The sequence below is a fragment of the Convolutriloba macropyga genome, chromosome 15, assembly GCF_964194025.1.
Source record: "Convolutriloba macropyga chromosome 15, txConMacr16.3, whole genome shotgun sequence".
In the NCBI taxonomy this organism is placed as follows: Eukaryota; Metazoa; Xenacoelomorpha; order Acoela; family Convolutidae; genus Convolutriloba; species Convolutriloba macropyga.
The window spans coordinates 36,497,663-36,524,057 of NC_134482.1; the positions used below are offsets into that span (position 1 = coordinate 36,497,663).

The 26,395-nt window shown below is 31.7% G+C and overlaps 1 protein-coding gene across 1 annotated transcript in view; it reads right to left on the bottom strand.

Annotated features, from left to right (window-relative positions):
• The window catches only part of LOC142354172 (uncharacterized), a 104,428-nt gene that overhangs the window by 38,466 nt on the left and 39,567 nt on the right, over positions 1 to 26,395 (bottom strand). The window contains exons 12-16 of the mRNA XM_075406433.1: positions 24,719 to 25,127; positions 21,223 to 21,354; positions 18,164 to 18,362; positions 15,934 to 16,037; positions 270 to 429 (exon numbers count right to left, since the gene is read on the bottom strand). Of these exons, the coding sequence (XP_075262548.1) occupies positions 270 to 429; positions 15,934 to 16,037; positions 18,164 to 18,362; positions 21,223 to 21,354; positions 24,719 to 25,127 (1,004 nt within the window). The remainder of the gene's footprint in view (positions 1 to 269; positions 430 to 15,933; positions 16,038 to 18,163; positions 18,363 to 21,222; positions 21,355 to 24,718; positions 25,128 to 26,395) is intronic.

Here is a 26,395-nt window from a genome sequence, read left to right on the forward strand (position 1 = left end):
AACTGTCATAAAAACATCTTATATGGTGACTTTCAAAATATGGAAGAGAAAGCTAACGTTCAAAAACCTCTAGGCGTATGAACAGCCATATTCCGATTTTTGAGTGTTAATTTATAATTTGAAATTTGACCTTCGAAACGTTCGCTGGGGTTCAATTTTAAGCCCTGGGCTATACTCATTTCCCATGTGACTGGGTTGTATACTAAAAAAAACAAACGTCTCATACTTATGCATGATATGTTAACAGATATATTCCAAGTATTGTTTACCTGGTATTGTCATCATGTTTGGGCAAGTATGTAGTGATACATGAACAAGTGCTGGTATCCGATGTACTGCTACAGTTGCATGGGTTGTCATCTGCATTTCCAGAGTACAAGTTCTCAATTTCGTCACCTCTCAGAGGGTCGCAGAAGGATCCGGTTGTGGCTGAAAAAAGTATTGTGAAAACATGAAATCTTTGGGATATGATAATATTTTGTTTAAATAGTTCCCCACAACTGGGTCACGGTATTGGTCGTATTATAATACAACAAAATTGGTAAGCCCCATAAACCATTGATGTAAAACGCCAAATGTTTTTTGTTTGATAACTGACAGCATCAATTACAAGTTTGTTGATAAACCTTTTGAATAAATAGTATGAACTCAATTATATGAATTTTAATTAGATGAACTCAATTATTTTGAAAATAAAAAGATCAGATGGCCTGGAAAAATTTTTCTCTATTTTCTTAAATCTTTTCCGTTTGTGCCCCCAGTACGATATTCACCCCCTCCCCCACATTATTTGGGGCGCAAATTATATGCACCCGCTTAGCTTGGGGAGCACACACGGAAAAGATCCTTTTTATATCAGAAAAAAAATGGTTTCGTGCTGAAAACTTTTTGACCTGAATATTTCACGCCTACTTTCTAAGTGAACTCTTTCACTTTATTTGAACTATATTTGTCTAAGAAATAAACAAACTGGAAAAATAAAAAAAAATTTGAATTTAGTCTAAAACTACGTAGATGTTGAAATTTGACATAGAGTTTGTGATATCAAAGAACTAAATTGAACATTTTATACATGCATTTGTCGTAAAAACTGTTTCAATAGTGACAAATTAGACCTCATAAAATCGTAATTAATCATAAAACTCATTTATCAAACACAATAAGTAGCTTTCTGAAATATTTCAAATGCACTTTAATTCTCCTCAAGGAACAACTATTGAAAAAGTTTTTGCTCTCAGAGCTATAACAGTTTGTCAAAAATTGAACATTCGTATTGGTTCTGGTAACTTTGAAAATAGAAAATTTCATTTTTTTTTCTTTTTCAGGTTTTAACTTTAAAACAAATGATCAGTACAGTGTTTTGTATTCAAGTTTTTCATCATATAATATGTGAAATACATGCATATAAAAACATGCAACAGCCTGCAGTGTTTTCTTTAAATTATATGATAGGAAAAATAGAGCTTTCAGATGAAAATTAGGAGAAATTCAGATGCTCTCTTTTGTTTTTTGGAAGTAGTTTTATATGTGACCTTTTTCTATATCTGTTTTTGTTTCTGATTGAGACTTATAATTGCTTTGTGTTCAATAGAAATCCATAGAATCTAATTCAACGAAATTTAGAACCATTGTTTTTGTCCATGCGTTATATCTTGAATTATATCTTAATAAACATAACTCAATATCTTCTTGCGATTGGCTCTAGAATGATCGAAACATCAGACATGCGATAAAATGGGTGATTGCGTCAAAAACTATGAAGTTGTCCAAAATATCTCAGATCTTAACTTCTTTACAACTAATTGGCCTATCTCTTTTTGAGCTACATTTGTTTAAATTTTATCTACTCTCGTTTAGATCATGCTTTAAAAGGAATAACAGTTTTTTTTGCCTTGTGATACATTTTCTACGGAATTTTGTCAGTTGAACGGATTCAAAATATATCATTGCAATTTCAGATAGAAATATAGATGGGACAAAACATTGTTTTACCCGAAAAAAATGAAATAAATCTAGAAAATTTTAACCTTTTCTTACTTAGTCTTACATGTTTTGAGGCACTCTAATCACTAGTCAACCCATTACTTAATTGCCTCAAAAGATTTTAGAATACAGAAATTTGCTGAAATTATGTAAGATAAGCGGCAACTAGCGATGACAATTCAAAAATTTCACCTTAATTTTTATACATATATTTGGATCGAATGCGTCGATTTCAGAGGCTTAAAATCAACGCATCCAATGCAATATCATGCAAGAGAATTGGAAAGAATTTTCCGTTTCCGACATGCCATTGCTAGTTACTACTTAACTCACATAATTTTGCGTTTCTAGTCGTAGATCTTACAGATTTTTGCAATGAATTTAGTGTAGATGTTACATACAAAAAATCAAAGCGTTAACTGCTGCGTATGAAACTCGAACAACACGTCTTCTGCATACTCGTGCCTCTTTTATCACTGTGCTACAGAACCTTAATTTCCTACAGAACCGCACTCGCTATAAATTAGGCTGCAATATCAGGATGCACATCATGTTGAAATTTCTGTGCGTAGATCTTACATAATTTTGCGTTTTCTCAGCGTAATTTTTCATTTCTAAGCTGAATTTGCATTTCTATGCGTAGTTATTACCACAATTCAGTACTTATAAGCTACACCTTGCAAAATGTTGGGGTTTTGAAGACAACTATTGAGTTTTAAACGATTAAAACTTGAGTTTTAAACGAGAGTTTGGTGCATCTGTCATAAATTTGTCAGAAAAAATCAATTTGTGGATAAAATGAGTGGTTGCTTGAAAATTATAAAGTTGTCTAAACTATCTCACGTCTTAACTACTCTACAACTAATTAGCCTATCTCTTTTTGAGCTACTTTTGTTTAAATTTTAATTACTCTCGTTTAGATCATGCTTTAAAAGGAATAACAGCTTAATTTGCCTTGTGAGATAACTTGTGGTACGGAATTTTGTCGGTTGAACGAAATAAAAATAAATCATAACAATTTCAATTTCAAATAGAAAAATCAATGAGAGAAAAAAATCTTTGCTTTTCTCGGAAAAAATAGCAAAAGATCTAGAAAATTTTAATCTTTTCTTACCTAGTCATACATGTTTCAGGGCACTCTATTCCGAATTCAGCCTATAAACTTATTGCCTCACAACATTCTAGAGTACAAAAGACAAATAACACTATGGCAGTACCTCATAGCCCCCGTCTGTAGTTCAAATAAGCAACAGAATTGTGGACAAAAACTCTTCTTTTCTCTAAAACAAGAAAATTTGCTAAAATAATTTAACATATTTTGCATTTACAGGTACAAATTGAAAAATTTACTGTAATTTTGCACAGTATTTTGCTTTTAATGCATTTATTTTAGAAGCAAAAACTGATTTTCACCCAAAAATCAAATAAGACAATAGCCTGGAAGCTTCTGACTTTTCAACGCTAGTTACCACACATCTTGTAAAATTCTGCTCTTCTAAGCGTAGATCTTACATCAATTTGCGTCTAACATAGCGAAGATCTCAAATAGCTTCGCGTTATACTTAGCGAAGATATAAATTATGGCGTAGAGCAATGAAACTCGAACAATTCACATCCTGCATACTCGCGCCTCCTCTGCAACTGTGCCAAAAAACCTCAAATTTCTATGGAACTGCAAATTTTATAAATTTGACTGTAACATAACGTTCTCCATGATTTTAATGTTTCTATGCGTAGATCTTACATAATTTTGCGTTTTCTATGCTTTTATTTTATTTAATTTTGCGTTTTTTAGCGTTGTGTTTACACAAAATTAGTATTTATTAGTTTCACTTAACACAATTTGGGATTCTATAGAAAAATATTGAGTTTTAGGAAATTAAAATTTGAGTTTGAAACAAGTTTTCGTCGCACCTATCACAAACTTGACGAAAAAATATTTTTGAGACTTTAAAAACAGTAATCTAACTCTAACATCTCCCGCAACGCATCCAAATAGCCAAATAGACCGTCCTCCACAAACTATATAACTCCCCCCACATACACACGCATATATATATATATATATATATATATATATATATATATATAGAAGCACAAGCCCATACCTAGTATCCAAGTTTTATGTAAAGTCACCGCTAAATTAAACGCAAAATTGTGTAATATCTACCGTCAGAATCCCAAATTTTTGCAAGATTAAAACTTATTTCAACACAAAATTATGTAGGGTCAACGCTAATTTCAAGGAAATATAACTACGAACAACGCTAAAATCAACGCAAAATCATGCAAGATCTAGGCCATCTTCAACGGAAAATCAGGTGCAGTCAACAATGGTGTGTTCAACGCTAATGTCAGCACTAAAGTCATTGCTAAATTATGTAAAAATTACGATAAGGTCAACGCAAAATTGAAAAAGATTTACGCTAAATTCAACTCAAAATTATGTAATATCTACGCTAATTTCAACACAAAATGATGTAAGATCTGTGCTAAACTCAACTTAAGTTTTGGTATGATCTGAGCGCAGAAACTCAAAATTATGCATGATCAAAGCCCACTTTAAAGCAAAATTATGCAGAATCAACGCTAAGTTCAACTCAAATTTCTGTATGATCAACGCTAATTTAACGCAAATGTGAGTAAGATCTACGCCAATTTCAACAAAAATTTACGTATGTTCAACTCTAAATTTCAACGCAAGCATATGTAAGATCTACACTAAATTCAAGGAAAGTTTATGTAAGAAACACGCTAAACTCAAAGCAAATTTATGCAAGATCTACGCCAAATTCACAAAATCAACAAAAAACTATGTGAGATCTACGCTGAACACAACGCAAAATTCTATAAGATCTACCCTAAATTCAACGCAAAATCACTAAGACCTAGTCGCAGAAACTTAAAAATACGCAAGATCAAAGCTTATTTCAACGAAAAATTATCAAAGGCCAAGACTAAATTTAACACAAATTTTTGTAAGCTCAGCGCTAAATTCAACGAACAAATCTTTAAGGTGAAGGCCAATTTCAACGCAAAATTATGTAAGATCTACGCTAAATTCAAAGGAAAATTATGTAAGATCTGCGCTAAATTCAGCGAAACTCAACCCAAAATTACGTAAGATCTATGCTGCAGTCAACACAATTTCATGTAAGATCTACGCTAATATTTACCGCAAAATTATGTAAGATGTACGCTAAATTCAATGCAAAAATAGGTAAGATCTACGCTAAATTCATTGCAAAATTATGTCAGGTTTACGCTTAATTCAACGCAAGTGTTGAATTTATTTAAGATCTACTCTCGAGCATGGAGTTTTAGTAAATTCAACACCTTTACCTCCAATCTTACATAATTTTGCGTTGACACCTAGGCCCGGGTCATGAATTAAAACATTTATCATCTATTTCAATTAGTTTGATCAATTAGCAATTAGGTGAAGTTGCAAATAGCTTTGGAAAACCTATACAAAACAGATTATAGACAAAATAGTTTTCAATTAAATGGATTGCATTAGTGCTCATAAAATGTTGAGCTCCATTTAGTTTGAAGGATTGTCGTTGTCCTCAGAAATCAGCCCCTAGCAAACTCCAAGTGTAATTCGGTACTGAACAGCGTTTCACTTGTTTTATAATGTGCTCCCCTTCCATAATTTTCTAGAGCTCTTCGAGTTGTGATGTCCAATGACATGGATAGTTTTAGTCTCTGCGAGAGGGTTGACGTAAGTCTCACAATTTTAAAATCAGACGTGGTCAGAGTTTGACAACCCGAAAAGTTACATAATAGGTCTTTGAATCAGTGCTCTTCGGCGGACGGATTTACATTTGCCCAGTACTAATTTGTATGGAAGGGATGGTATGGAAGGCTTTAATTGCATATCTACAAAAATGTGAAAAAAATTGATCTAAAAAAGTGATCCTTTAAATCTGCAATTTTTAAGGAGATTTCAGGTCAAACATTTTTGTAACCGAATATCTCCGGAAGAATGACTCTCGACAGATAAAATTACAAAACATGGGGAAACGTTGATTAGAAACTAAAATATTTTTGCTACTTTCGTTTTCGTTTTATTTACAGTGGGCTAGATTGTGTGTTAATCTTCTAAAGGAAAGAGAGCTTCTCTTGCCTTGTTCTATACTTTTTCGCTACAAAATTTTGTCAGTTGAATTGAGTCAAAATAAACATTTGAAATTCATATAGAATATGGGTTGAAGAAAGAGATAAAATTTCAGTTATGATCTTGAAAACTTTTTTCTTTTTGCGTCCTGTTCTTACATCATTACGACGCAGAGGTATACCCAAATCGTCACGGGCAGATATGCCCGATGCGTATATCTCGTGTTCGTTTTCACTATGTTAATACATTGAAAGTGGAACAATATTGCGGAAAATAGCTACTTTAGCAGAAACCGGCAAAATGGAAGGGAAATTAGAATCCCGTGTTCGCAAAAGTGTCCTAATCCTAGCCGCGAAATACAAGTACAAACTTTATAACCTATGTTTTGCACGGCTTGTATCACGCATCTGCTCCATTTATCTATTGATTTTATGCACGTAATGTAGCTCGATTTCGCATATAATCTCCAATTAAACCTAACTTAATTAGTACTTATTCAATTAAGCCTAACTTATTACTACTAGTAGTACTTTATTACAACTTTATTACTACTTATAGTACTTTATTACTGCTTATTACTACTTATTAGTACTATTTTTTGCTAATTACTAAAATTGGCCAGTCCCACATTAAAACCTTTGATGTGGTAGGGATTTATAAAACCTTTGATGTGGTAGGGATTTTTCAGAAAAAAATAAATTTTTGTGGTTGCATGTATTTAGAATGCGCGCGAATAATATATACTTAAATTGAGCGGAAACGTGCTACGAGACTTGTAACCTACTTTTCGTTCCGAATGTTCTTTTGTTTCGCAAAATTGTTGGAATACCTTTTGCGAAAAGTAAGATACAAAAGATATCTCCTAATTTCGTTCATTGTATGTATCTAATTTTCGAGCCAATTTTACTAAGGCGAAAATTTTGGGGTATACCTCTGCGTCGTAGTGATACTTCAGAACACTCTATACATGAGTCCGTCTGTATTTTATTTACCTCTCCATTTTCAAAAAAAAAATTGAAAACAAATGACGCTACGCCTTCAACAAAAAGTTTTCCGTTTTCCTCAGAAGTTGGCCCGTAGCTATCAAATGAGTAATGAAAACTTTAAATCGCAAGTGTCATTTGTATTATAATTTGCTTGCCATTCAAAATTCACTTTTTTCAAGGATATGTTACCAGCTAAAAAACACAGAAATTAGAACTCTTCGAAACTAGAAACTCATTGTTCAAGCCCGGGACATGGATATTTTTGTCAATGAAAAGAGTTTACTTATGTCTGACAATTGTAAAATGAGCCGTGAGTCAGTGTCTGACAAGCCAAAAAGGTTACATAAATAAGTCTGCGAGTCAGTACTGTTTTGCGAACGGATTTAGGTTTGCCCCTTACTGATTTACACTCGGGGTTTAAACAGGAGAGTAAAATTGACTATCTACAAATTTAGAAGTTAGTGATTTGAGAATGGATCGTCATTGTCTAAAAACGTTTGCAATTTTTTCCTGAAAAAAATTACGCGTTAACTGGACACTTGATCTACCAGCTCTTTCAAGTTAACTAGTGAATTTTTGAGTCTTTGTAATGTGAAAGGTACAGGCTTTTTTTTTAAAAATTAAACATTCAGCTTGCAAGCTTTGCAAATTTATGCCTCTCACTTACAAGCTATCAATCCAGGCTCGCCACTGATTGACAAGTTCTTGAAAAATAGCTCTCCAGTAAAATCCAAAATTTTTTCACATTTCTTTAATCAAACGAAACATGTCAAAAGTAAACATTATTTCTCGAAACATTGAGTGCGTTATATAACCTTTACATCAAAGAACTTAAATGTAAACTACGTTCAAGAAACTGCAATCTAATTTATAGTTCTAGTAAAAAAGGTCGACAAAACTTCTGCGCTTTTTGATAATTCGAATTAAACTTTTTTTTTCTCGAATTCGGACTGCTGTTGTACACGGATCATTGATTTCGTCATTTTTTTTTTACATGAAATGCAGACAAACAATAAAAAAATTATTTACATCACAAGAAATACTTTTAATTCTGGTATCAATTTAGTTTAATTGAGCATAAGAACAACTTTTTGTTCTTTTTATTGATTGACGCGTAAGCTTATATACCATAAGCAACGCCAGCCGTGTATTCTAAACTGATCAAAGTTTAGATTTGTTAACATTTTTCAAATCTTAAGTTGTTTATGTTATTTGAGTTATTTTGAGAGGTTAAATGATAAATAAAAGTTTGTGTTATAATCTTTTTGTGTTTTTTACGACCAAGCCATTAGATAAAATGCTAATTTTATTACAGTACGATAATCGAAAGTCTCAAAATTATGAGAATGGTTGGAGAAAATAATATTTAATATAAAGCCGGCAGGTTATTCTACCTATGGCTTTTGGCTATAATACATTAAAATAAATGACAGGTAAAGCCTTTTGTTTGTACCCCCCCCCCCCCCTCTAACTGAAATCATGAGTATGTTCATTGAGGCATGACATTGAAAAATGAATCAATTGTTATTGTTTTGCATTTTAAAGACCTCAAAGTTAAATGCATGTGATTGAAATTTTCAAATTCCATCTCGATGGATTTTCTATGATCAGAGGAAAAGTGGTAATGAACCATCGATGTCCCATCGATGGACTCTTTATGAAATTTCTATGATTCATCGATGGGATTCACTGTGGGCCCAACCCGGGTACCTTCATTTCAGTTTTTATAAAAATTCGAAATAATTGATAGACAGATAGAATATGGACACTCACCGCCACCACCCTCCCTCACCCCCCCCCCCCCCAACACTGTCTAATAACTAAAGTTTCTGTTCGCGCAACATATGGGAACACGTGACTGATAGGCTGTGGATCCCCCGCCAACAAAAAAAACAATTTTTTAAATTAACGCGATTTCTGTAGCAATATGTTGCGACATTTTATAGTAGTAAATTACACGTCCGTCATATTAATGAATGTCAATATTTTATTTATTCAAACCAGGCCAGGTGTTTTCATGAAAATTTGTGCAGACTCGTTTTTCTTTCAATTGAAGGTATAAAACAGCGTTATTATTCAGTGAAAACATTTTTTCGCTGTTTCATCACGTATTTGTATTGAACACATTTTTGTTCAAGCGGTCAATAAAATATTTATAGCTGGTATTTTCCATCACGTGGTTTGTCAGCAAGAATAATACCGATGTGCTAAAACGCATTGAAATGTGCTTCTAAAAAGTAGTCACAACATTGTATTCTTTGTAATTTTCGGTGACGTTTCACATCAATAGCGACGCCAGATGTTGAAAACAATTGAAAGCTTTATTAACCGGAGATTTTAGTAAATAACAGTAAAGAACTATGGCTTGGATGTAAATAAACTGTCGATAGATAGTTTGATAATGACAAGACAACTAATAACCAAAAGCTGCTTTAAAACCAGTTGTACTAAAAAAAGAAGAAAAAAACAAAGACCAGATTGAGTTAACCATTAAGCATAGTTTGTAATGACCAGACAAGTAATGACGAAACTGCCTTAAGAAAACCATACTAAAAATAAGAAAAACATAGACTACATTGAATTAGCTATTTATGTAATAAGGATGTCATCAAGTATCAATTCAGTATCAAAATTCACGAATGAACAAAAACTCTAGGAAACCTGAAAAAAAAATTAAATCAATGATGGGCGCGATAAAATAGAAAATTGCAGATAGAACTGAATTAGACATCGTTTCATGTAATGTTTCAGAATTAAGAGCAGTGCGTCGAAGTCAAAAATTTGGCGTTGAAAAGGGTTGCGTCTTTATGAAAAAAATTGTTTGTAGGTTTGGACTGGATCGATTTCAAAACTTTCTATTGATTCGAAATTTCTAAAACTAATTTTATTAATCCTAATGTATAGATATGAAATTAGAGCTTAGTAACGTTTCTAATTGTTGCCTCGTCACAATTTCGAATTAGCAATAAGACTCCTGTTTTCTATTAAAAATGTTTATTACAAAAAGAAATTTAGCTTAAAAAACACACCTATACAAGAAAGTTTAAAAATGAAATGCACTCATGCATAAAAGTAAAAGACCCCTATTTATTCTACTGCGAGTGAAACAAATGGTATGTTTTCAGCTTGGCTGCGATTTTTTTATGCAATAGCAAAGACCGAGCAACAACTCTATTTTTTGTTTTGGGGATTCTGAGCGAAGAGAGTGAACTGGTACAATATTGTTCTGAAACGGTTAATAAGTGTTTTGAAACAAAACTGTCCAACAAAACAACCCCGGCATACGCAAAAAAAAATAGAAATGAAAAATTCCATAATAAAAGGCCTGTTTAACAAAACTCACACCTTAAAAATTTTAACACTTTAGAAAAATTAAAACAAAACTACAAAAAAACAAAGTTTTCACTCACGTATGCAATTTGACCCAGGGTATCAAACTTTCTATTATCCAACAATTTTTTGGTTCAAAAATCCTCTATTCTAAGCATATTTTAAATTTTCTTCAAATAAACGTACGGTCTCTCAAAACACATTTCTCGGACTTAGAAGCTTTAATATTTTTTCTTGAATCTGAGCCAGATATTCTATGCCTGAGCAAAACATGGTTCAGTCAAAATGACGAGCCGTCAAATTCTGTTATTACTGGACTGAAAGACTGGGCAACAAAAAAGAAAATAACAAGGCGGTTGATTTATGATTCAATGCAGAAATACTTTAAACATTGTGAAAGGAATTCCCAATTTCTCACAAGAAATTTCAAGGAATCAGTGTACTATTATCAAGAGAGACGAAATCTCATCTTCAAAATTCAAACATTCATTTATATAATAATCCAAAATACAACAAAATGATTTTCATAGAAACTCCTGATACAGTTTTAGAAAAAGAAAAGAACCCGAATACCCCATTATAAAATTGTATTGGCTTGAATGTTGATGTTAAGAGCAAAAACTATATGGCAGATACGTATTTAAATAGAATTGCTGCTGATGGTTTTGAATTCTTTTGCGATAATCCAACAGGGGTAACATAATCAACATCAAGTACTCCAGATCATTTTCTATTTCAATACATTAAAAAAGAAGGGGTAGTTCTTCAACAACATAATTTCAATGACCACTATCCACTGCAACTCAAGTTTAAAATTAAACAAACAGCAACAAATAAAGAAAAAAAGTTTAGAGATAACAAATTCTTAGTTATGCAGAGCTAGTGAAAACATATGTTAATTAATTGAGTCAACATCTGAAAATAGCGCACAAGCAATTATTAGTCAAAGCAATCTAAACGAAGCCATTGACAATTTTAAAAGATTTTTTTTAGACGTAACAATTGTAAATGCACTGACAATCAGTAAAACAAAGAGTAAAGGTCCACAATGGTTCTGTAACAAATTGAAAAACAAAAAAACAAAACGGAACAGAGCTGACAGAAAATGGGAAGAGAACCAATGTGAATCAACGCTTGCTGCTTTCAAGAAAGCAAGGGAAATTCATAAAAAAGAAATCATAACAACCAAAAAACAGTTCCATCATCACAAATTTGGAAAAACGTGCTGACATTTCAAAACAAATATACAAACTTCTTAATGAACTCAAAAGGAAAAAAGCATCCAGAGATTTTCGTATTCTATCCCGTTGTCTAAAAAAATATCGAGGATTCCAGTCCATTAGATAATACAAACTGCTTCAATGAATTCTTTATCAATAAAGGTTAAAATGAAAACGTATTTCATTTTATTCAGTACACGCGTCTTTTTGCGATACACTATTGAATGCTAACGTTTTCCTGCTTCATAAAAAGGCACCAAAATTGATGAATAAACTTTTTGACCAAAATACCTTTTAAATGAATGGAGCAAAAATCTCGAAAGAATCGTGTACAACCAATTAGATTCATTGACCCAATGGTTTAATCGAAAGCAAATTAACCATTGTGGTTTTAGAACGAAACACAGCAACATTGATGCATTGATTCAACTGACAGAACCTTACGCCAAAATTACAACAAAAACATAATTAGAGTTTTCCTACACATCAAAAAAGCGTTTCATACATAAAAATACCGAGATATTTAAATCTGTTATCAACTTTCACAAATTGGCTATTTGAACTGAAGAGTGCGTTCACATGTTCACATTATCCGTTTCAACGTTCAATTGAATGGTTTTTAAACAATCATGTTTTTATTTAACCAATCGTTTATGTTTTTAAGATCTGATGCTACGTCTTTTATAGAACAGCCAATTGCTTCAATGCTGGTATCATCTGCAAACAAAACAAATTCAACATTTCTACAGACGTTCGGCAGACCAGTTACTATATTACCATAAATTATGAATAGAAGGGGCCCTAACATTAGAGGCTTCTTTAATAAGTAAACTGGAATTGTACGGAATACGAGGAACGTGTCTGTCTTGGTTTAAATCGTACCTTGGCAACAGATTGCAAAGAGTAGACTTAAAAGGAATACACTCTTCCCTGAAAAACATAAAATGTGGTGTTCTCAGGGCTTAATATTAAGACCTCTACTATTCATAATTTGCTTAAATGATCTGCCGAAGGTCTGGAAATCTGTTGAAATTGTTTTGTTTAGAGATGCTACAAATATTGAAGCAATTCGTTGTTCAATTAAAGACGTAGCGTCAGATCTAAAAAACTTAATTGATCGGTAAACTAAAAACATTTTCGTAACAAACTTTGAAAAAAAAAACAATTCAATTAAAAATGTGAAACCACTCTTGAATTTAAATAACCAATTTGTAAAAATTGATAATACATATAGATGTCTCGGTATACGTTTGATTCTACTGATATCTTGGAACTAACTTAAAAAATCACATATCAAATGTCGTAAAAAAGCTTAGAAAGCATTGTGGAGTTATTTCAAAACTCATACAATATGTTCACAGAAGTAAATGATTAAATAATGCAACAGAAAAGTAAATTCACTATTTCAATGTGGCCTACTTGTCGTAAGGTGTTGCAGTTAATTTTCAGTTTTTTCTCCTTTTCGATTGCAAATGAAGATTTTGAAAACCAGCAGTTGCGATGACCTGTTTATAAACAATACAATGCTCACAGTTTACGAATTGCTTTTATATAAATTGCTGAATTTCGTTATGAAAGCCCTAAAGGACAAAACCTTAAATTATTTGGAGTGCTAACTGATAATGCAAAAACTGTCTCAAGAAAAAAAAATCGTATCTGATATTTGTCGCAAACTGAAATATTCTTATATCTGTATTAATTCTGCTTGTTGAAAATGTTTATGGCAACTGCTCCAAATAATCGATCTTCCATAATATTGCCTCATGTTTTGCCATGTGTATTACTATTTTATGTTCTGCGAAGTATGTTTTTGTCTTGTGGTACCTTTATGAGAGGTTGATCTGAAAAGAAAAATTTGTTGCCAACGTTGCTCATCCTTTCTTTATTGTATTTATGAGAAAAAGTCTTGAAGATTACGCCAAAATTACAACAAAAACGAAATTAGGTTTTTCGTACACATCAAAAAAGCGTTTGATACATAAAAAACCGAGATATTTAAAGTTGTTATCAACTTTCACAAATTGGCTTTTTAAATTGAAGAGTGCGTTCACATGTTCACTTTATCCGTTTCAACGTTTAGCTGAATTGTTTTTAAACAATCATGTTTTCATTTAAACAATCATTTATGTTTTTAAGATCTGACGCTGCGTTTTTAACAGAACAGCGGATTGTTTCAGTGCTGGTATCTTCTGCAAACAAAACAATTTCGAAATTTCTACAGACGTTCGGTATATCAATTATGTAAGTTATGAATAGAAGGGGCCCTCATATTAGAAGCTGCTTTAATAAGTAAACTGGAATTGTACGGAATACGAGGAACGTGTCTGTCTTGGTTTAAGTCGTACCTTGGCAACAGATTGCAAAGAGTAGACCTAAAAGGAATACACTCTTCCCTGAAAAACATAAAATGTGGTGTTCTCGGGGCTTAGTATTAAGGCCTCTACTATTCATAATTTACCTAAATTATCTGTCGAAGGTCTGGAAAATTGTTGAAATTGTTTTGTTTAGAGATGCTACCAATATTGAAGCAATTCGTTGTTCTATTAAAGACGTAGCATCAGATCTAAAAAAATTGAATGATCGGTTATTTGAAAACATTCTCGTATCAAATTTTGAAAAAAAAAACAACTCAATGGAAAATGTGAACCCACTCTAAGATTAGATGACCAATTTGTACGAGATGATAATAAATATAGATATCTGGGCATACGTTTGAATCTACTGATATCTCGGAACTAACTGAAAATATCACATATCAAATGTCGTAAAAAAGCTTAGAAAGCATTGTGGAGTTATTTCAAAACTCATACAATATGTTCACAGAAGTAAATGATTAAATATTGCAACACAAAAGTAAATTCACTATTTCAATGTGGCCTTTCTGTCGTAAGGTGTTGCAGTAAATCTTCAGTTTTTCCCCATTTTCGATTGCAAATGAAAACTTTGAAAACCAGCAGTTGCGATGACCTGTTTTTAAACAATACAGTACGCGCTGTTTACGATTTGCCTTTATATGAATTGCTGAATTTTGTTATAAAGCTCTAAAGGACAAAAGCTTAATTTATTTAGAGTGCTACCTGATAATGCAAAAACTGTCTCTAGGAATTGCTTTTCTGATATTTGTCGCAAATTGAAATAGTCTTATATCTGTAATAATTCTGCTTGTTGAATATATTTCTGGCAACCGCTTCATATAATCGATCTTACATAATATTGCCTCATGTTTTGCCATCTTTAGTACTATCTTGTGTTCTGCAAAGTATATTTTTGTCTTGTGCTACCTTTATGAGAGGTTGATCTGAAAAAAAAAGAATTTGATGTCCCCGTTGATCCTCCTTGCTTTAATGTATTCATGAGAAGTGACGAAGCTAAATATATCGATCTATCTAACTATCTACCTACCTAAGTTCTTAAACAGTCTTTAACATTATTTTTTGAATTGCACTTCCGTTATTCAGGATTTCGATTGTTTGAATAAATCTTGAAATTTCAGCCAAAGTTTAGAATGCCAGATTTTAAAAATTCAGACATTTTAAAAATTTTAAAACCCGTGTTGCAAGCAAATTTTTGTAATTTTGCTTAAAGTCACTCCAAAATGTCGGTTTTTCTCTTGAATCTTTAACAGGACACTTTTTAAGTAAATAAGAAATGGGTTGATATGCAGCTGAGTGACAATTAAACCCAAGGATAATTGAAAAAAATTAACAAAAATTTTCAAATTTTTTGGATCAGAAATTTTATTCCGGATCAGAAAAAATTATCGAGAGCTCTGCAAGTTCCGGATCAGAAAAAATTATTGGGAGTTTTGCAAATCATTGCCAAAATCAAATATACATGTCACTAAATAAAAGTCAAATTCGGCAGAGTCACCCCCCCCCCCCCCCCACCCCCCCCCAAACACACTCTTATTTCTTTTTCCTCGATCAACCTATCCGAGCCCATTTTTCTCGAATTAAATAACTTAAAAATATGTTATCAGAAAACTTTGTTTTACAGCCAAGATTAAACGAAAACATGATATTGAGAACTGCTGAGATATTGAGAACTGCTGTTTTTCAAGAGAAACGAAATTCAAACCCCTTTCGGTATTTTTTTAAACTGTTTTTAAGGTTGAATAAATAATGCATGCTGAAGATCAGCAGAGAAAACTAAATGTTTCATTCCATTATTTGTTTCAATGATGACATTAAAATTATTCAAAATTTCCAATGATGACATTCAAAAAATTATTAAAATTTCAAGATTTCATATCCAGCATCAAATTTGATTTAAAAACTTTAAAATATTCACTGACCTTGACACCCGACGTTGTTTCCACTGACAGCTATGAAGTAGTTGTGCTCACAGTAACAACTAGCAGCCGTGGCCGAAGTACACAACGCACCATCAGCATTAACTCTGAAAAATAGTGCTTCAATTTAACTATTTAACGCTTTTGAAATACTTTGAAAACGGGGGGGGGGGGGGGGGGGTATGTAGATGCCCGACGAAAGAAAAATTTATGCACACCTCTCATTGCGTCGGATTTTAGAAATAAGAAATCGTCGCTATTTTGTGTATTTTGCTTCCAGTAATTGTGCATAACCTTTCTGTAAAATTTGTTATAATCATCATTATTTATAAGACAACTTATTAAAATTTAACACTTTGCTGTGAGACAGAAAAGCTAAGGAAAAATGCGGATATTCTTCTGCGAGTTTAAGAAACTTTTCGATATTGTTTCTCAGTGTGGTGCTAATGGTTTGCTGGTCCTCAGGTGTCTATTTTGGTACACTTTATTTTTTTATTAGGCACCCGGGTTGACCCTTCTTTGAAACCATAAAAAAGATCATTAATGGTTCTTGAGAACCCATAAACCAAGCTTTTAACACATAAACCAAATGGTCGTAAGCTCGCAAACTTGGTTCATGTTTCAATTTTTTCTCCGGTTCTTTCATGTTCCACTAGACTTGATATAAATAAACACGTTTATATTTAACATGCAGAACTGGTTCCCAAGCTACTTCAAAGTTATTTCACGAGCTCGACCGCCTAAAAGTATATACGAGGAGATTATTGCCAAATATTCATTTTCATCGTTGATCGAAATCATCTAAATCAATTAACCTGTTTTGAATTTTTTGAAAATTTAGGATAAACTTTGTAAAGTTGTTCACAAAAATTCTTGTGGACAAAAATTATTTACATCTGCAACACTTTACTCACTTTTAGCACATTTTAGATTTCATTTTTCCTAAGTTAATACACTATTAAAGCGACCCTTAGTTACAAGCACTGTGGAAATATTGGCGATGCCGTATATGGAAAAATCGGTTTGTGTTTTTCCGATTTGACCACTTGAAAGCGCCAGCCTTAACCTTTGGAAATATGTTTTTTTTCGGTAGAGACCTGTAATGTATAACTCCTGCAAAAATTACAACATATGTCATAGCCTGATATAATAAAAATCTTTTGAGATTACTGCTTATCGTCCAAGAGGCGTGGCAAAAAGTTAGTCATCTATCAAGATATTGCAAGGGGGTTGGAAGAATTTTGTAACACATCTGGAACAGTCTGACCAATGTAGACACAGCGTTTGAACCTAACCATTTTGAAATCATTTTTATATACCGAACGGCAAAAGTAAGTTAGCACCCCCTAGTTTTAAGAAGTGAAAATTAATTTTTTGAGGCACTTTTTCTCCAACTTAAAATCAAATTGCGAAAACAATTTTTACACCATCGATGCTCTACACTAGTTCACTTTAAAATTCAGATAAAATGCAACTTTCGCTCACCAGGAATCCCAATAAAAAATTTTTGAACTCCATCCAAGTTTCACGGTAAAAATAAAAATGGCACAAAATCACAATTAATGCACTGTTTTTTCTCTAAATTTAAACACAAGTGCAAACTTACCAATAGTTGAACAGACTTGAAAGCATATCACATCTTGTTACAAATTTCTGTTGTTGGAGCTGATCAACTTTACATTGGGGTTTCTGCTAAGTGAACGTTGCGTTTTTTCTAAATTTCATAGGTAGGTGAGAAGACCAGTGTAGGGGATCGATGATGTAAAATTTGTTTAAAGATTTGATTTTAAATGGGAGTAATTTTCCCTCCTCAAAAGTTCAATTTTTACGTCGTATACTAGGGGGTGCTAACTTACTTTTGCTTTTTTGTATATTTGCAAGACGTATACATTGGAAGTCCGCGGATGGCCTTCTATATCTATGTGACGCCTTCGAAAATGTTTTGATTTGCGGTTTTGATGGCCCCTCATGAAACTAGACACCCATTATTTCTGTTCTAGCACGGTAATGGGGTTGTGGTAGAGTCTCTAAGTGCTCTCAAATTGGGTTCTACAATCGTAAATAAGCCAAACATTAGCGAAAAAGGTCATGTGATTGCAGGAGGTTTTGCATGAAATTAATTTTTCAGAATCGATTGCTTTCAATTACATCATAGCGGCTTCATTGTATTGGATTCATCTTTTATATATAATTGTGCTAAATAACTCTTTTTCAGGTGGAGATATCAACCAACCTGCAGTGACCTTGACCAGGGTCACAATTTCTGGTGCAGAAAGCGGTGCTGGGGTTGAACAAGGTTCCCGAATCACAGGTACAGGTGTTGGAATCGAACTTGTCCGTGCATGAGCAGTAATCGGTGTCGTATCCGCACTTAGCAATGCAGTTAGTCCGAACGTTGTTATTAGGACGAAGACCACCACCAGAGCACGTATCTATGAAAAAACTCCAAGCTATTTTTTTCTATCAGATATCAAATATTACATAGCTTGATTCAAAATTTGCCTCGATAGAAACTTGTGCTCACCTAGCGGTAAGAATTTGTGTGGTTTGCGGTTTTGGGTGGTGAATTTTCTTTCCACCGCTCTCAACGCATTCACCGCTATTCTGATGTCTTTTTTGCAGTATTTTTTGAGGTAATGATACGCAAACCTTAGATTTTAAGCAATTTTTAGCGTTGACACCTCGACCCGTAATATTTAACTTTTGAGTAATGGTGTATACAAAACGCAACTGCAATATTCTTAAAATAATTCTTCTGCAAAGTATTCTCAGCACACAAAAGTGTCCATTAGTTTGTTAACACATGCTTGTGGGAACAAAATTAGTGTTCATCAGCGGACAGGAAACAAATCCTTATAAAAGTTGAATTGTAGCAGGAATTGATAGAGAAAAAAATTAGTTATTTTCCTCAATTAAAAAACGAAATGATGTATAGCAGATGATTTGTAATCAGAATTTTTTGTTGACGTCGTCCCAGTTTAGCTCAATTTAAAAGCTAAGCTGATCAAATTGTTGTGGCAAATGACATAAATTGGTGAATAGGAAAGAAAAAAACTGCTATTAAGTTAAAACCGTATGCGACTTTCAGATTCATGCGATGCATCTTGCAAATCAGCTTTCTAAAAAGTATCCCAAAACCAAAAGTCTGGGGCAAGACTTTCAGAAATTTTGCGAATAAAGTTAGAGATCACGGTTTTTTGGCAAGCAATGCTCTTTCCGAAAAAAATGTCCTTAAATTAAAGACTTAAAAATTTTGGAAAAAACTACATTCGAGAAACCAGGATGACACTTTGTTTCTTAGCTAAGCTAGAAACTAACGCAATAGATTTTTTTAAGAAATATTTTAGTGGTAGATAAAACCACCGTTCGTTTCCTAATGCTTTCAATTTCCACGCATATTTTTGCAAGAACATTTTTTCATACATTTTAAAAAGTGCATCTCAAGTGCAGGTAATCCTATTACTTTACTTGTTTGTATATAAAGCATATAAAAATGTGCACTCAGAGCCAGAAACTGAGATAACTGTATCATAATGAAAGATATGAGTAAAAAACTGTTGATAACTTGGACAGGAATTGTTCTTTCTTAAATTAAATAACACAACAAAATGCTGCTCAAAGCTATTACTGCGTTACTATTGGCGTCATTTACGGCGTTAACAGCAGAAAAAAAGCATTTATTTCTCGGATGAACTAATTTAAAAAAAACATTTTTTTTTCGTTAGATATCAATTATATTCAACTATTATATGAAAAATGGCTTCCAAACTCTACAAAATAGTATTAAAAACTACGTTCAATACGTGAAGTGAGCTATGAAAATTAGAAAGATTCAACAAAAATTCATTTTTATTTTCTCCACTTCAACAGAAAAAATGGTTTAACCGCTTTGTTCTTTCACTGTTTGCTGAGCTGTTATGCTGCGACATGTTGGATTTTCTTGATTGAAAATACAAAAAACAATCAACTTAAAATCAAGATCGAGCGCACAGTATGCATAATAAAGTTACCTAAAAGAATTGGTTCGACGCCAAAAACCTTATCGGATGGCCCCAAAATTGTCACAAAAATTGCAAAAAAATAATAAACTATGTTTTTAACCTCACTGAAACATGTTCGAGTGAACTAAAATAGTGTTCATAAAAGTGAAAAACTGTGAATAGGCATTGGCAATTTTTTCCAAGAGAAAGAGTAGTGGAGTGTACTGGAACGGCTGGTATACAGTCCAGATCTGAATCCTATTGAAAATGTATAAGCAATTTTGTTTTGATTTTGAAGCCCCGATTACTTTCAAATCTTCAGGTATGCGATCCAATATACTCAGTTTCAAGAAACGATTATTACCGCTTCCGAAGTCCACAAAACTACCATTTTTGATTTTTTTTAGAAATTGTGAAAACCAATAGCTCAGCCAAATATCAAGGATGTTAGTAGCTAGGCGATTACCAGATTGTATAACTGCCTGGCCAACTTCTTGCTTACATAAATAAACAAAAAAAATTAAGGATTCTGGTAAACGAATGAGAAAGCATCTCGGTACCCCTGAGCGTTTGCAGCATTCATTCCAAGGTGCTGGCGAATTTTGCAGTTCATCAATCGGTGGGACAGTTAATTTTTCTGCCGAAAGGTTTAAAGCACAGCATAATTAACTGTGGATAAACCCATTAATTTTTTCAACGCTTCAAAAACAAAACTAATGTTTAATTGACAGCTTCCCAGGCTGGGGTTCAAATTGAAAAGCTGTCCACAGCGTCCCAGATGGAAACGGCTAATATTAAATGTTCAGAACCAAATTAATTTCTGTGAACTTTGTCCTAAAATCATTGAGAACATACCCCCCCCCTCCCTTCACCACTCAGTTAAGTGAGTATAAAATGTATTATATTCAGCCCCCCCCCCCCACACACACACACACACACACACACAAATACAAATACGGTGCTATATAATGATTTGTCATGTAGTAGAGTGGCACAAGGAGAACTGTTTTCATTTAAAAAATTAAGCTGTTTCGAATACAAAAACCCATTATTGTAGTTTAACCTTTTAAATTGGTATGATTTAATTAAAGCACTAGTATCATTATTATTAATGATAACCTATTATCAGAGCATAAACAAAAACAGAAGCTAGTTTGTCCGCAAATGGTATTGAAAACATAAGTTTGAGCTATGGTGAAAATATCGTTTGGCATACGGTGCTGCGGGTCAATAACAAAAAAATACAAACTATCGAAAGCGATTTTCAAAAACTACGTTTCTGGGACCGTCCCATTTCAGAGTAGGTGTTTACCTTCGCAGACTCCAGATACAAGTCCTGTAGCATATCCTCCGGCACATCGATAGTTCGCGTTATTATCCTGACTTCCAGTGGGCAGGAAACACACCTGGGGAGCATTTGCTACTGATGAGTTCCAACATCCGACTGCAACACACATGAAAGTTCAGAGCCCAAATTATGTTGCAAATTATATAGCATTTTCTGGAGTTAATTTACTCGAATTTGTCACTGTTGTCCATGATCCCTATTGACAAGTTGCCAGGTACATATAGAAACAGAGATGGATCAGAGAGCCTAATTGGTAAAAATAGAGAGTAGCATAAAATGCCCTCGCAATAGTATGTGTGAACTATGAAGACACACTGCAATTGCAATTAACTGATTTTTGCCGAATGGCTCTTGAGAAAATTTGATTTCTAAATTTTTTGTAGTAGTTAAATCGGAAATACAAGATAAAATGTATAGCTTAATTGGTGTTATCTCATTCTTGTCCATAAAATACTACAAGTGTTCATTTTGCTACGCAATGCAACACCAAAAAAGTTAAGTTATTAGTCATAAACACAGAACCGTGCAAAAAGATCTGCCAAAAATTGCTACAAAAAATGCAACATATTCAACACGATCGAATATTAAAAGAGTTTATATATTATTTTCAAAGTACTTAGTAGAAGATGGTATTGCACGTAAACTCTCCCTCATAAAAGATTGAACCAATATTTTATCATCTTATATAAAATTTATTTTCAGCGGAGGTAATCATTTCCTGTCAAGTTATCATTTGTCAAAAACTTATGAGCAAGAAAACCTTTAACGGAATCATTGCCAAGAAACAATTTTTTTCTTTCTTCTCTGATTAAAGAGCTTAATCTGACAACTCCAAAAATCTAATACGTAGGATTATACAAGATTCTGGCAGCGCTCTTTTGTACTAGTAGTTCATTTTTGCATACGTTTTGTTTTCATTGCAACTATTGACGTCATAGTAGTAGTTTAAGTTACGGTTACAGTTACAATAACTTTTTTACAAGAAAAATGTGGATTAGATCACAACACTAAAAAGAACTCAACATTCTTCATCTATTTCAGGAGTATTTTCAAAATTAAACTAATTTGAGGTTTAAACAATGTGTTTTTTGTCTTGTACGTTAAATATTATTGAGAAGTATCTTGTAAGTGTGTTTTGCAACTGAAAATTTTTGCTTGTTTGCTTTTGTATACTATGTCTACTATTTACTTGAGCTCCAATTTCCAAGCTTTTAAAAAACCCAGCTTCTTGTATTTCAACTAGCGAGTACAAAAGGCAAAACCCAACAAAAGTTGAGTTCTAAGTTATTTAGCATAAACAGGTCTTTGTCATATATCAATGTCTGTTTCCCTATCGGATTCAACTGGTATACGTAGAGATATCACTCCCGTATTGTGTGATCTTTTGCAAATTCAAACCAATTTGTTATTGAAAAAGCTAAGATTTGCAAATAGTTAAACAATTCATTTGGAGAAACATAGCGGATATACAGTTAAAAAAGCAAACTGCAAATAAATAATATCCGGGTCGATTTGTAGCCATTGAAACGTACCTAGCCGTGTACAGCTTTCTTTGTCATAAGCTATTGCGAGAGCAGTCGAGTCGTTATAACACAAGTGAAAGTCATAAATTTGTTCACAGCTTGACGTATTCCTACCAAAACTTCAAAATTTAAAAAATATCAACTTTTCAGGTGCGTTTTGCAGCACGATAGGATCCTGCTGCGTCGTGTCCATTTTGCTACTAAATCAAGACATTGCATATCTGGTTTTGCCATTACAAGCCAGCACCACTACAACTACAAATTTTTAAGTTTTCTGAAATAAAGTCTTCAACTCTTCAAAAGGTATTTTAATATATTTGAAAGCGGCCTTACAATGTGGAATGTATGATGAATATTCCACATGGCTTAACAATGGCTTAACAATTTATTGGCAAGAGCGCTGACTCGTATTATCTCTGGGGATCATAATAATAATAAAGGGGCAGCTGGAAACGCAGCGCTTGCCTATTTCTGTACGCACAAATACGATTTATTGTTATTATTTACATTATTATTATTATTATTATTATTATTATTATTATTATTATTATTATTATTATAATTATTACTATTATTATTATTATTATTATTATTATTATTATTATTATTATTATTAGTATTATTATTATTATTATTATTATTATTATTATTATTATTATTATTATTATTTTTATTATTATTATTTTTATTATTATTATTATTATTATTATTATTATTTTTATTATTATTATTATTTTTATTATTATTATTATTATTATTATTATTATTGTTATTATTATTATTATTATTATTATTATTATTATTATTATTATTATTATTACTATTATTATTATTATTATTATTATTATTATTATTATTATTATTATTATTATTATTTTTATTATTATTATTATTATTATTATTATTATTATTATCATTATTATTATTATTATTATTATTATTATTAGTATTATTATTATTATTATTATTATTATTATTATTTTTATTATTATTATTGTTATTATTATTATTATTTTTATTATTATTATTATTATTTTTATTATTATTATTATTATTATTATTATTATTATTATTATTGTTATTATTATTATTATTATTATTATTATTATTATTATTATTACTATTATTATTATTATTATTATTATTATTATTATTATTATTATTATTATTATTATTATTATTATTATTATTAGTATTATTATTATTATTATTATTATTATTATTATTATTATTATTATTATTATTATTATTATTATTATTATTATTATTATTATTATTATTATTATTATTATTATTATTATTATTATTATTAGTATTATTATTATTATTATTATTATTATTATTATTATTTTTATTATTATTATTATTATTATTATTATTATTGTTATTATTATTATTATTATTATTATTATTATTATTATTTTTATTATTATTATTATTATTATTATTATTATTATTATTATTGTTATTATTAGTATTATTATTATTATTATTATTATTATTTTTATTATTATTATTATTATTATTATTATTATTAGTATTATTATTATTATTATTATTATTATTATTATTATTATTATTATTATTATTATTATTATTATTATTATTATTATTATTATTATTATTATTATTATTATTATTATTATTATTATTATTATTATTATTATTATTATTATTATTATTATTATTATTATTATTATTATTATTATTATTATTATTATTATTATTATTATTATTAATTATTATTATTATTATTATTATTATTATTATTATTATTATTATTATTATTATTATTATTATTATTATTATTATTATTATTATTATTATTATTATTATTATTATTATTATTATTATTATTATTATTATTATTATTATTATTATTATCTTTATTTTCAATTACCGTCATAATGAAATATGAAACCTTAAGTGCAGCTTACACGTGGTTTCTCCGGCAGCCATAGCCACAGAAACTGCAGCAGTTGACCTTGTGCTGCCGTACTGGGCATAAACCCCAAATTGGTATCGAGTCCCTGGAATCAGTCCAATGACTTCCCGCGTGAACACTCTAGTGTCACAGTTTGCAGTATTGTCCGTGCTTACACATGTAGTAACACCCCCGTATGACACCTCATCCCCCACAGCAGCACCAGTGTCGGTAGCGCCCACTTGTTCATAGAGGACTACAATCTGAAGCTGGCTCGCTGATGCCAGGTCTTGGCCAGTTGGGTACTGGGCTTTGATGACCGTGGACACAGCTCGGAGGTCTTCGTAATCGGCTGACTGGAAGTTTACGGGTCCTGAAAAAAACACAACTGGCCGAAAATCCAGCATTGATAACTGCTCTCGCTATAATAGGTCCGGAACTCCATATCCCGGGTCGAGAAATTTTCCAAAAAAATTATGTAAGAATGCTCTGAAATGCGCTGACTTTTCAAAAAAAATCAGCGAAAAAATCTTTTAAAATAATGCGCTGAAGTATGCTGCAATGCGCTGAAAGTGCCTTTAAGTGCCCTTAAAGTTTCAGTGCATTTGTTACTAAAACATGCGCTGAATTAGCGCCGGCGTCTCGACCCGGGATTCAACATACGCTGCTGGTTCAGATCCGTACCTAACACTACAACATTGTGAATAGCAAGTGTCCACTCATAATTGTCTATCATAGACTATTGCTCGACATAATTTTTCTGGGCATTTTGCCGTCCCAACATTAACATGCTTGGTGTTCTCAATGGAAACGGCTGAGGAAAAGAATTTTATTTGATTTCAACTAGATATCTGGCCTGCACAGTCAACCCCTCTGGCCATAATGCTTTTATGATTTTGATATCTTGTCTCGAAAATCATTTACGAATTTCTGAGTTCTGTCTGTATTTTTTAGTTTTGTTTGAACTCTGATCACTAATGTTAGTTGATGAAAGGAGCTCACTAAGGAAAGCACTAGTTTGCATTTCCATTGAGTTTTCAGTTAAAATTGTATTGTTTTAGAACTATTTGTTTTCGTGAATTTTTGGTGAAATTTTGTGCATTGCCTCCATTAAATGTACTTTTCTCTTATCCTTTAGCCTCATTAATGACAGGTACCATTTGCTTTCTCTCGAAGCATAAATGATTTTATTCAAGGTTTTCAGTCTGTAACATGTTTTGTTTGCAATCTTCGCCGTCTATATTCGTTTTGTTCTGTTCCTAACAACTGCTGTACTTTTTTTGTGGGATGATCATTAAGTCTTAATAAAGAGAGCACCAATGTGACTCCTAAGGAGACCTCACTGCAAATTTAAAACATTTGCCGCCAAAATTTTAGGCATATTATTTTTTGAAATCACTCGGTTTCAAAGCACGAATTGATTCTTTTTAATATTGTCTCCTGGTATTTGTTTTTCTTTAAAAAATACTTTCTTCGATACCGTTTTATGTGTAAAATTTTATAGTGTTTTCAGTTTTGTCCGTATTCGTTTTTTGTTTTGTTGTCGTTTTTTTTCTCGATAAAACATAAGTCATCAATTTTATGTGCAATCTAACTGTTTAGTGGTTGAATTATTAGCTGAAATTTACCTATTCAGACACTCTTTACGTTTAAAAAAAACGATTTGTTTTAATTGCCTTCTTTCTTTGTT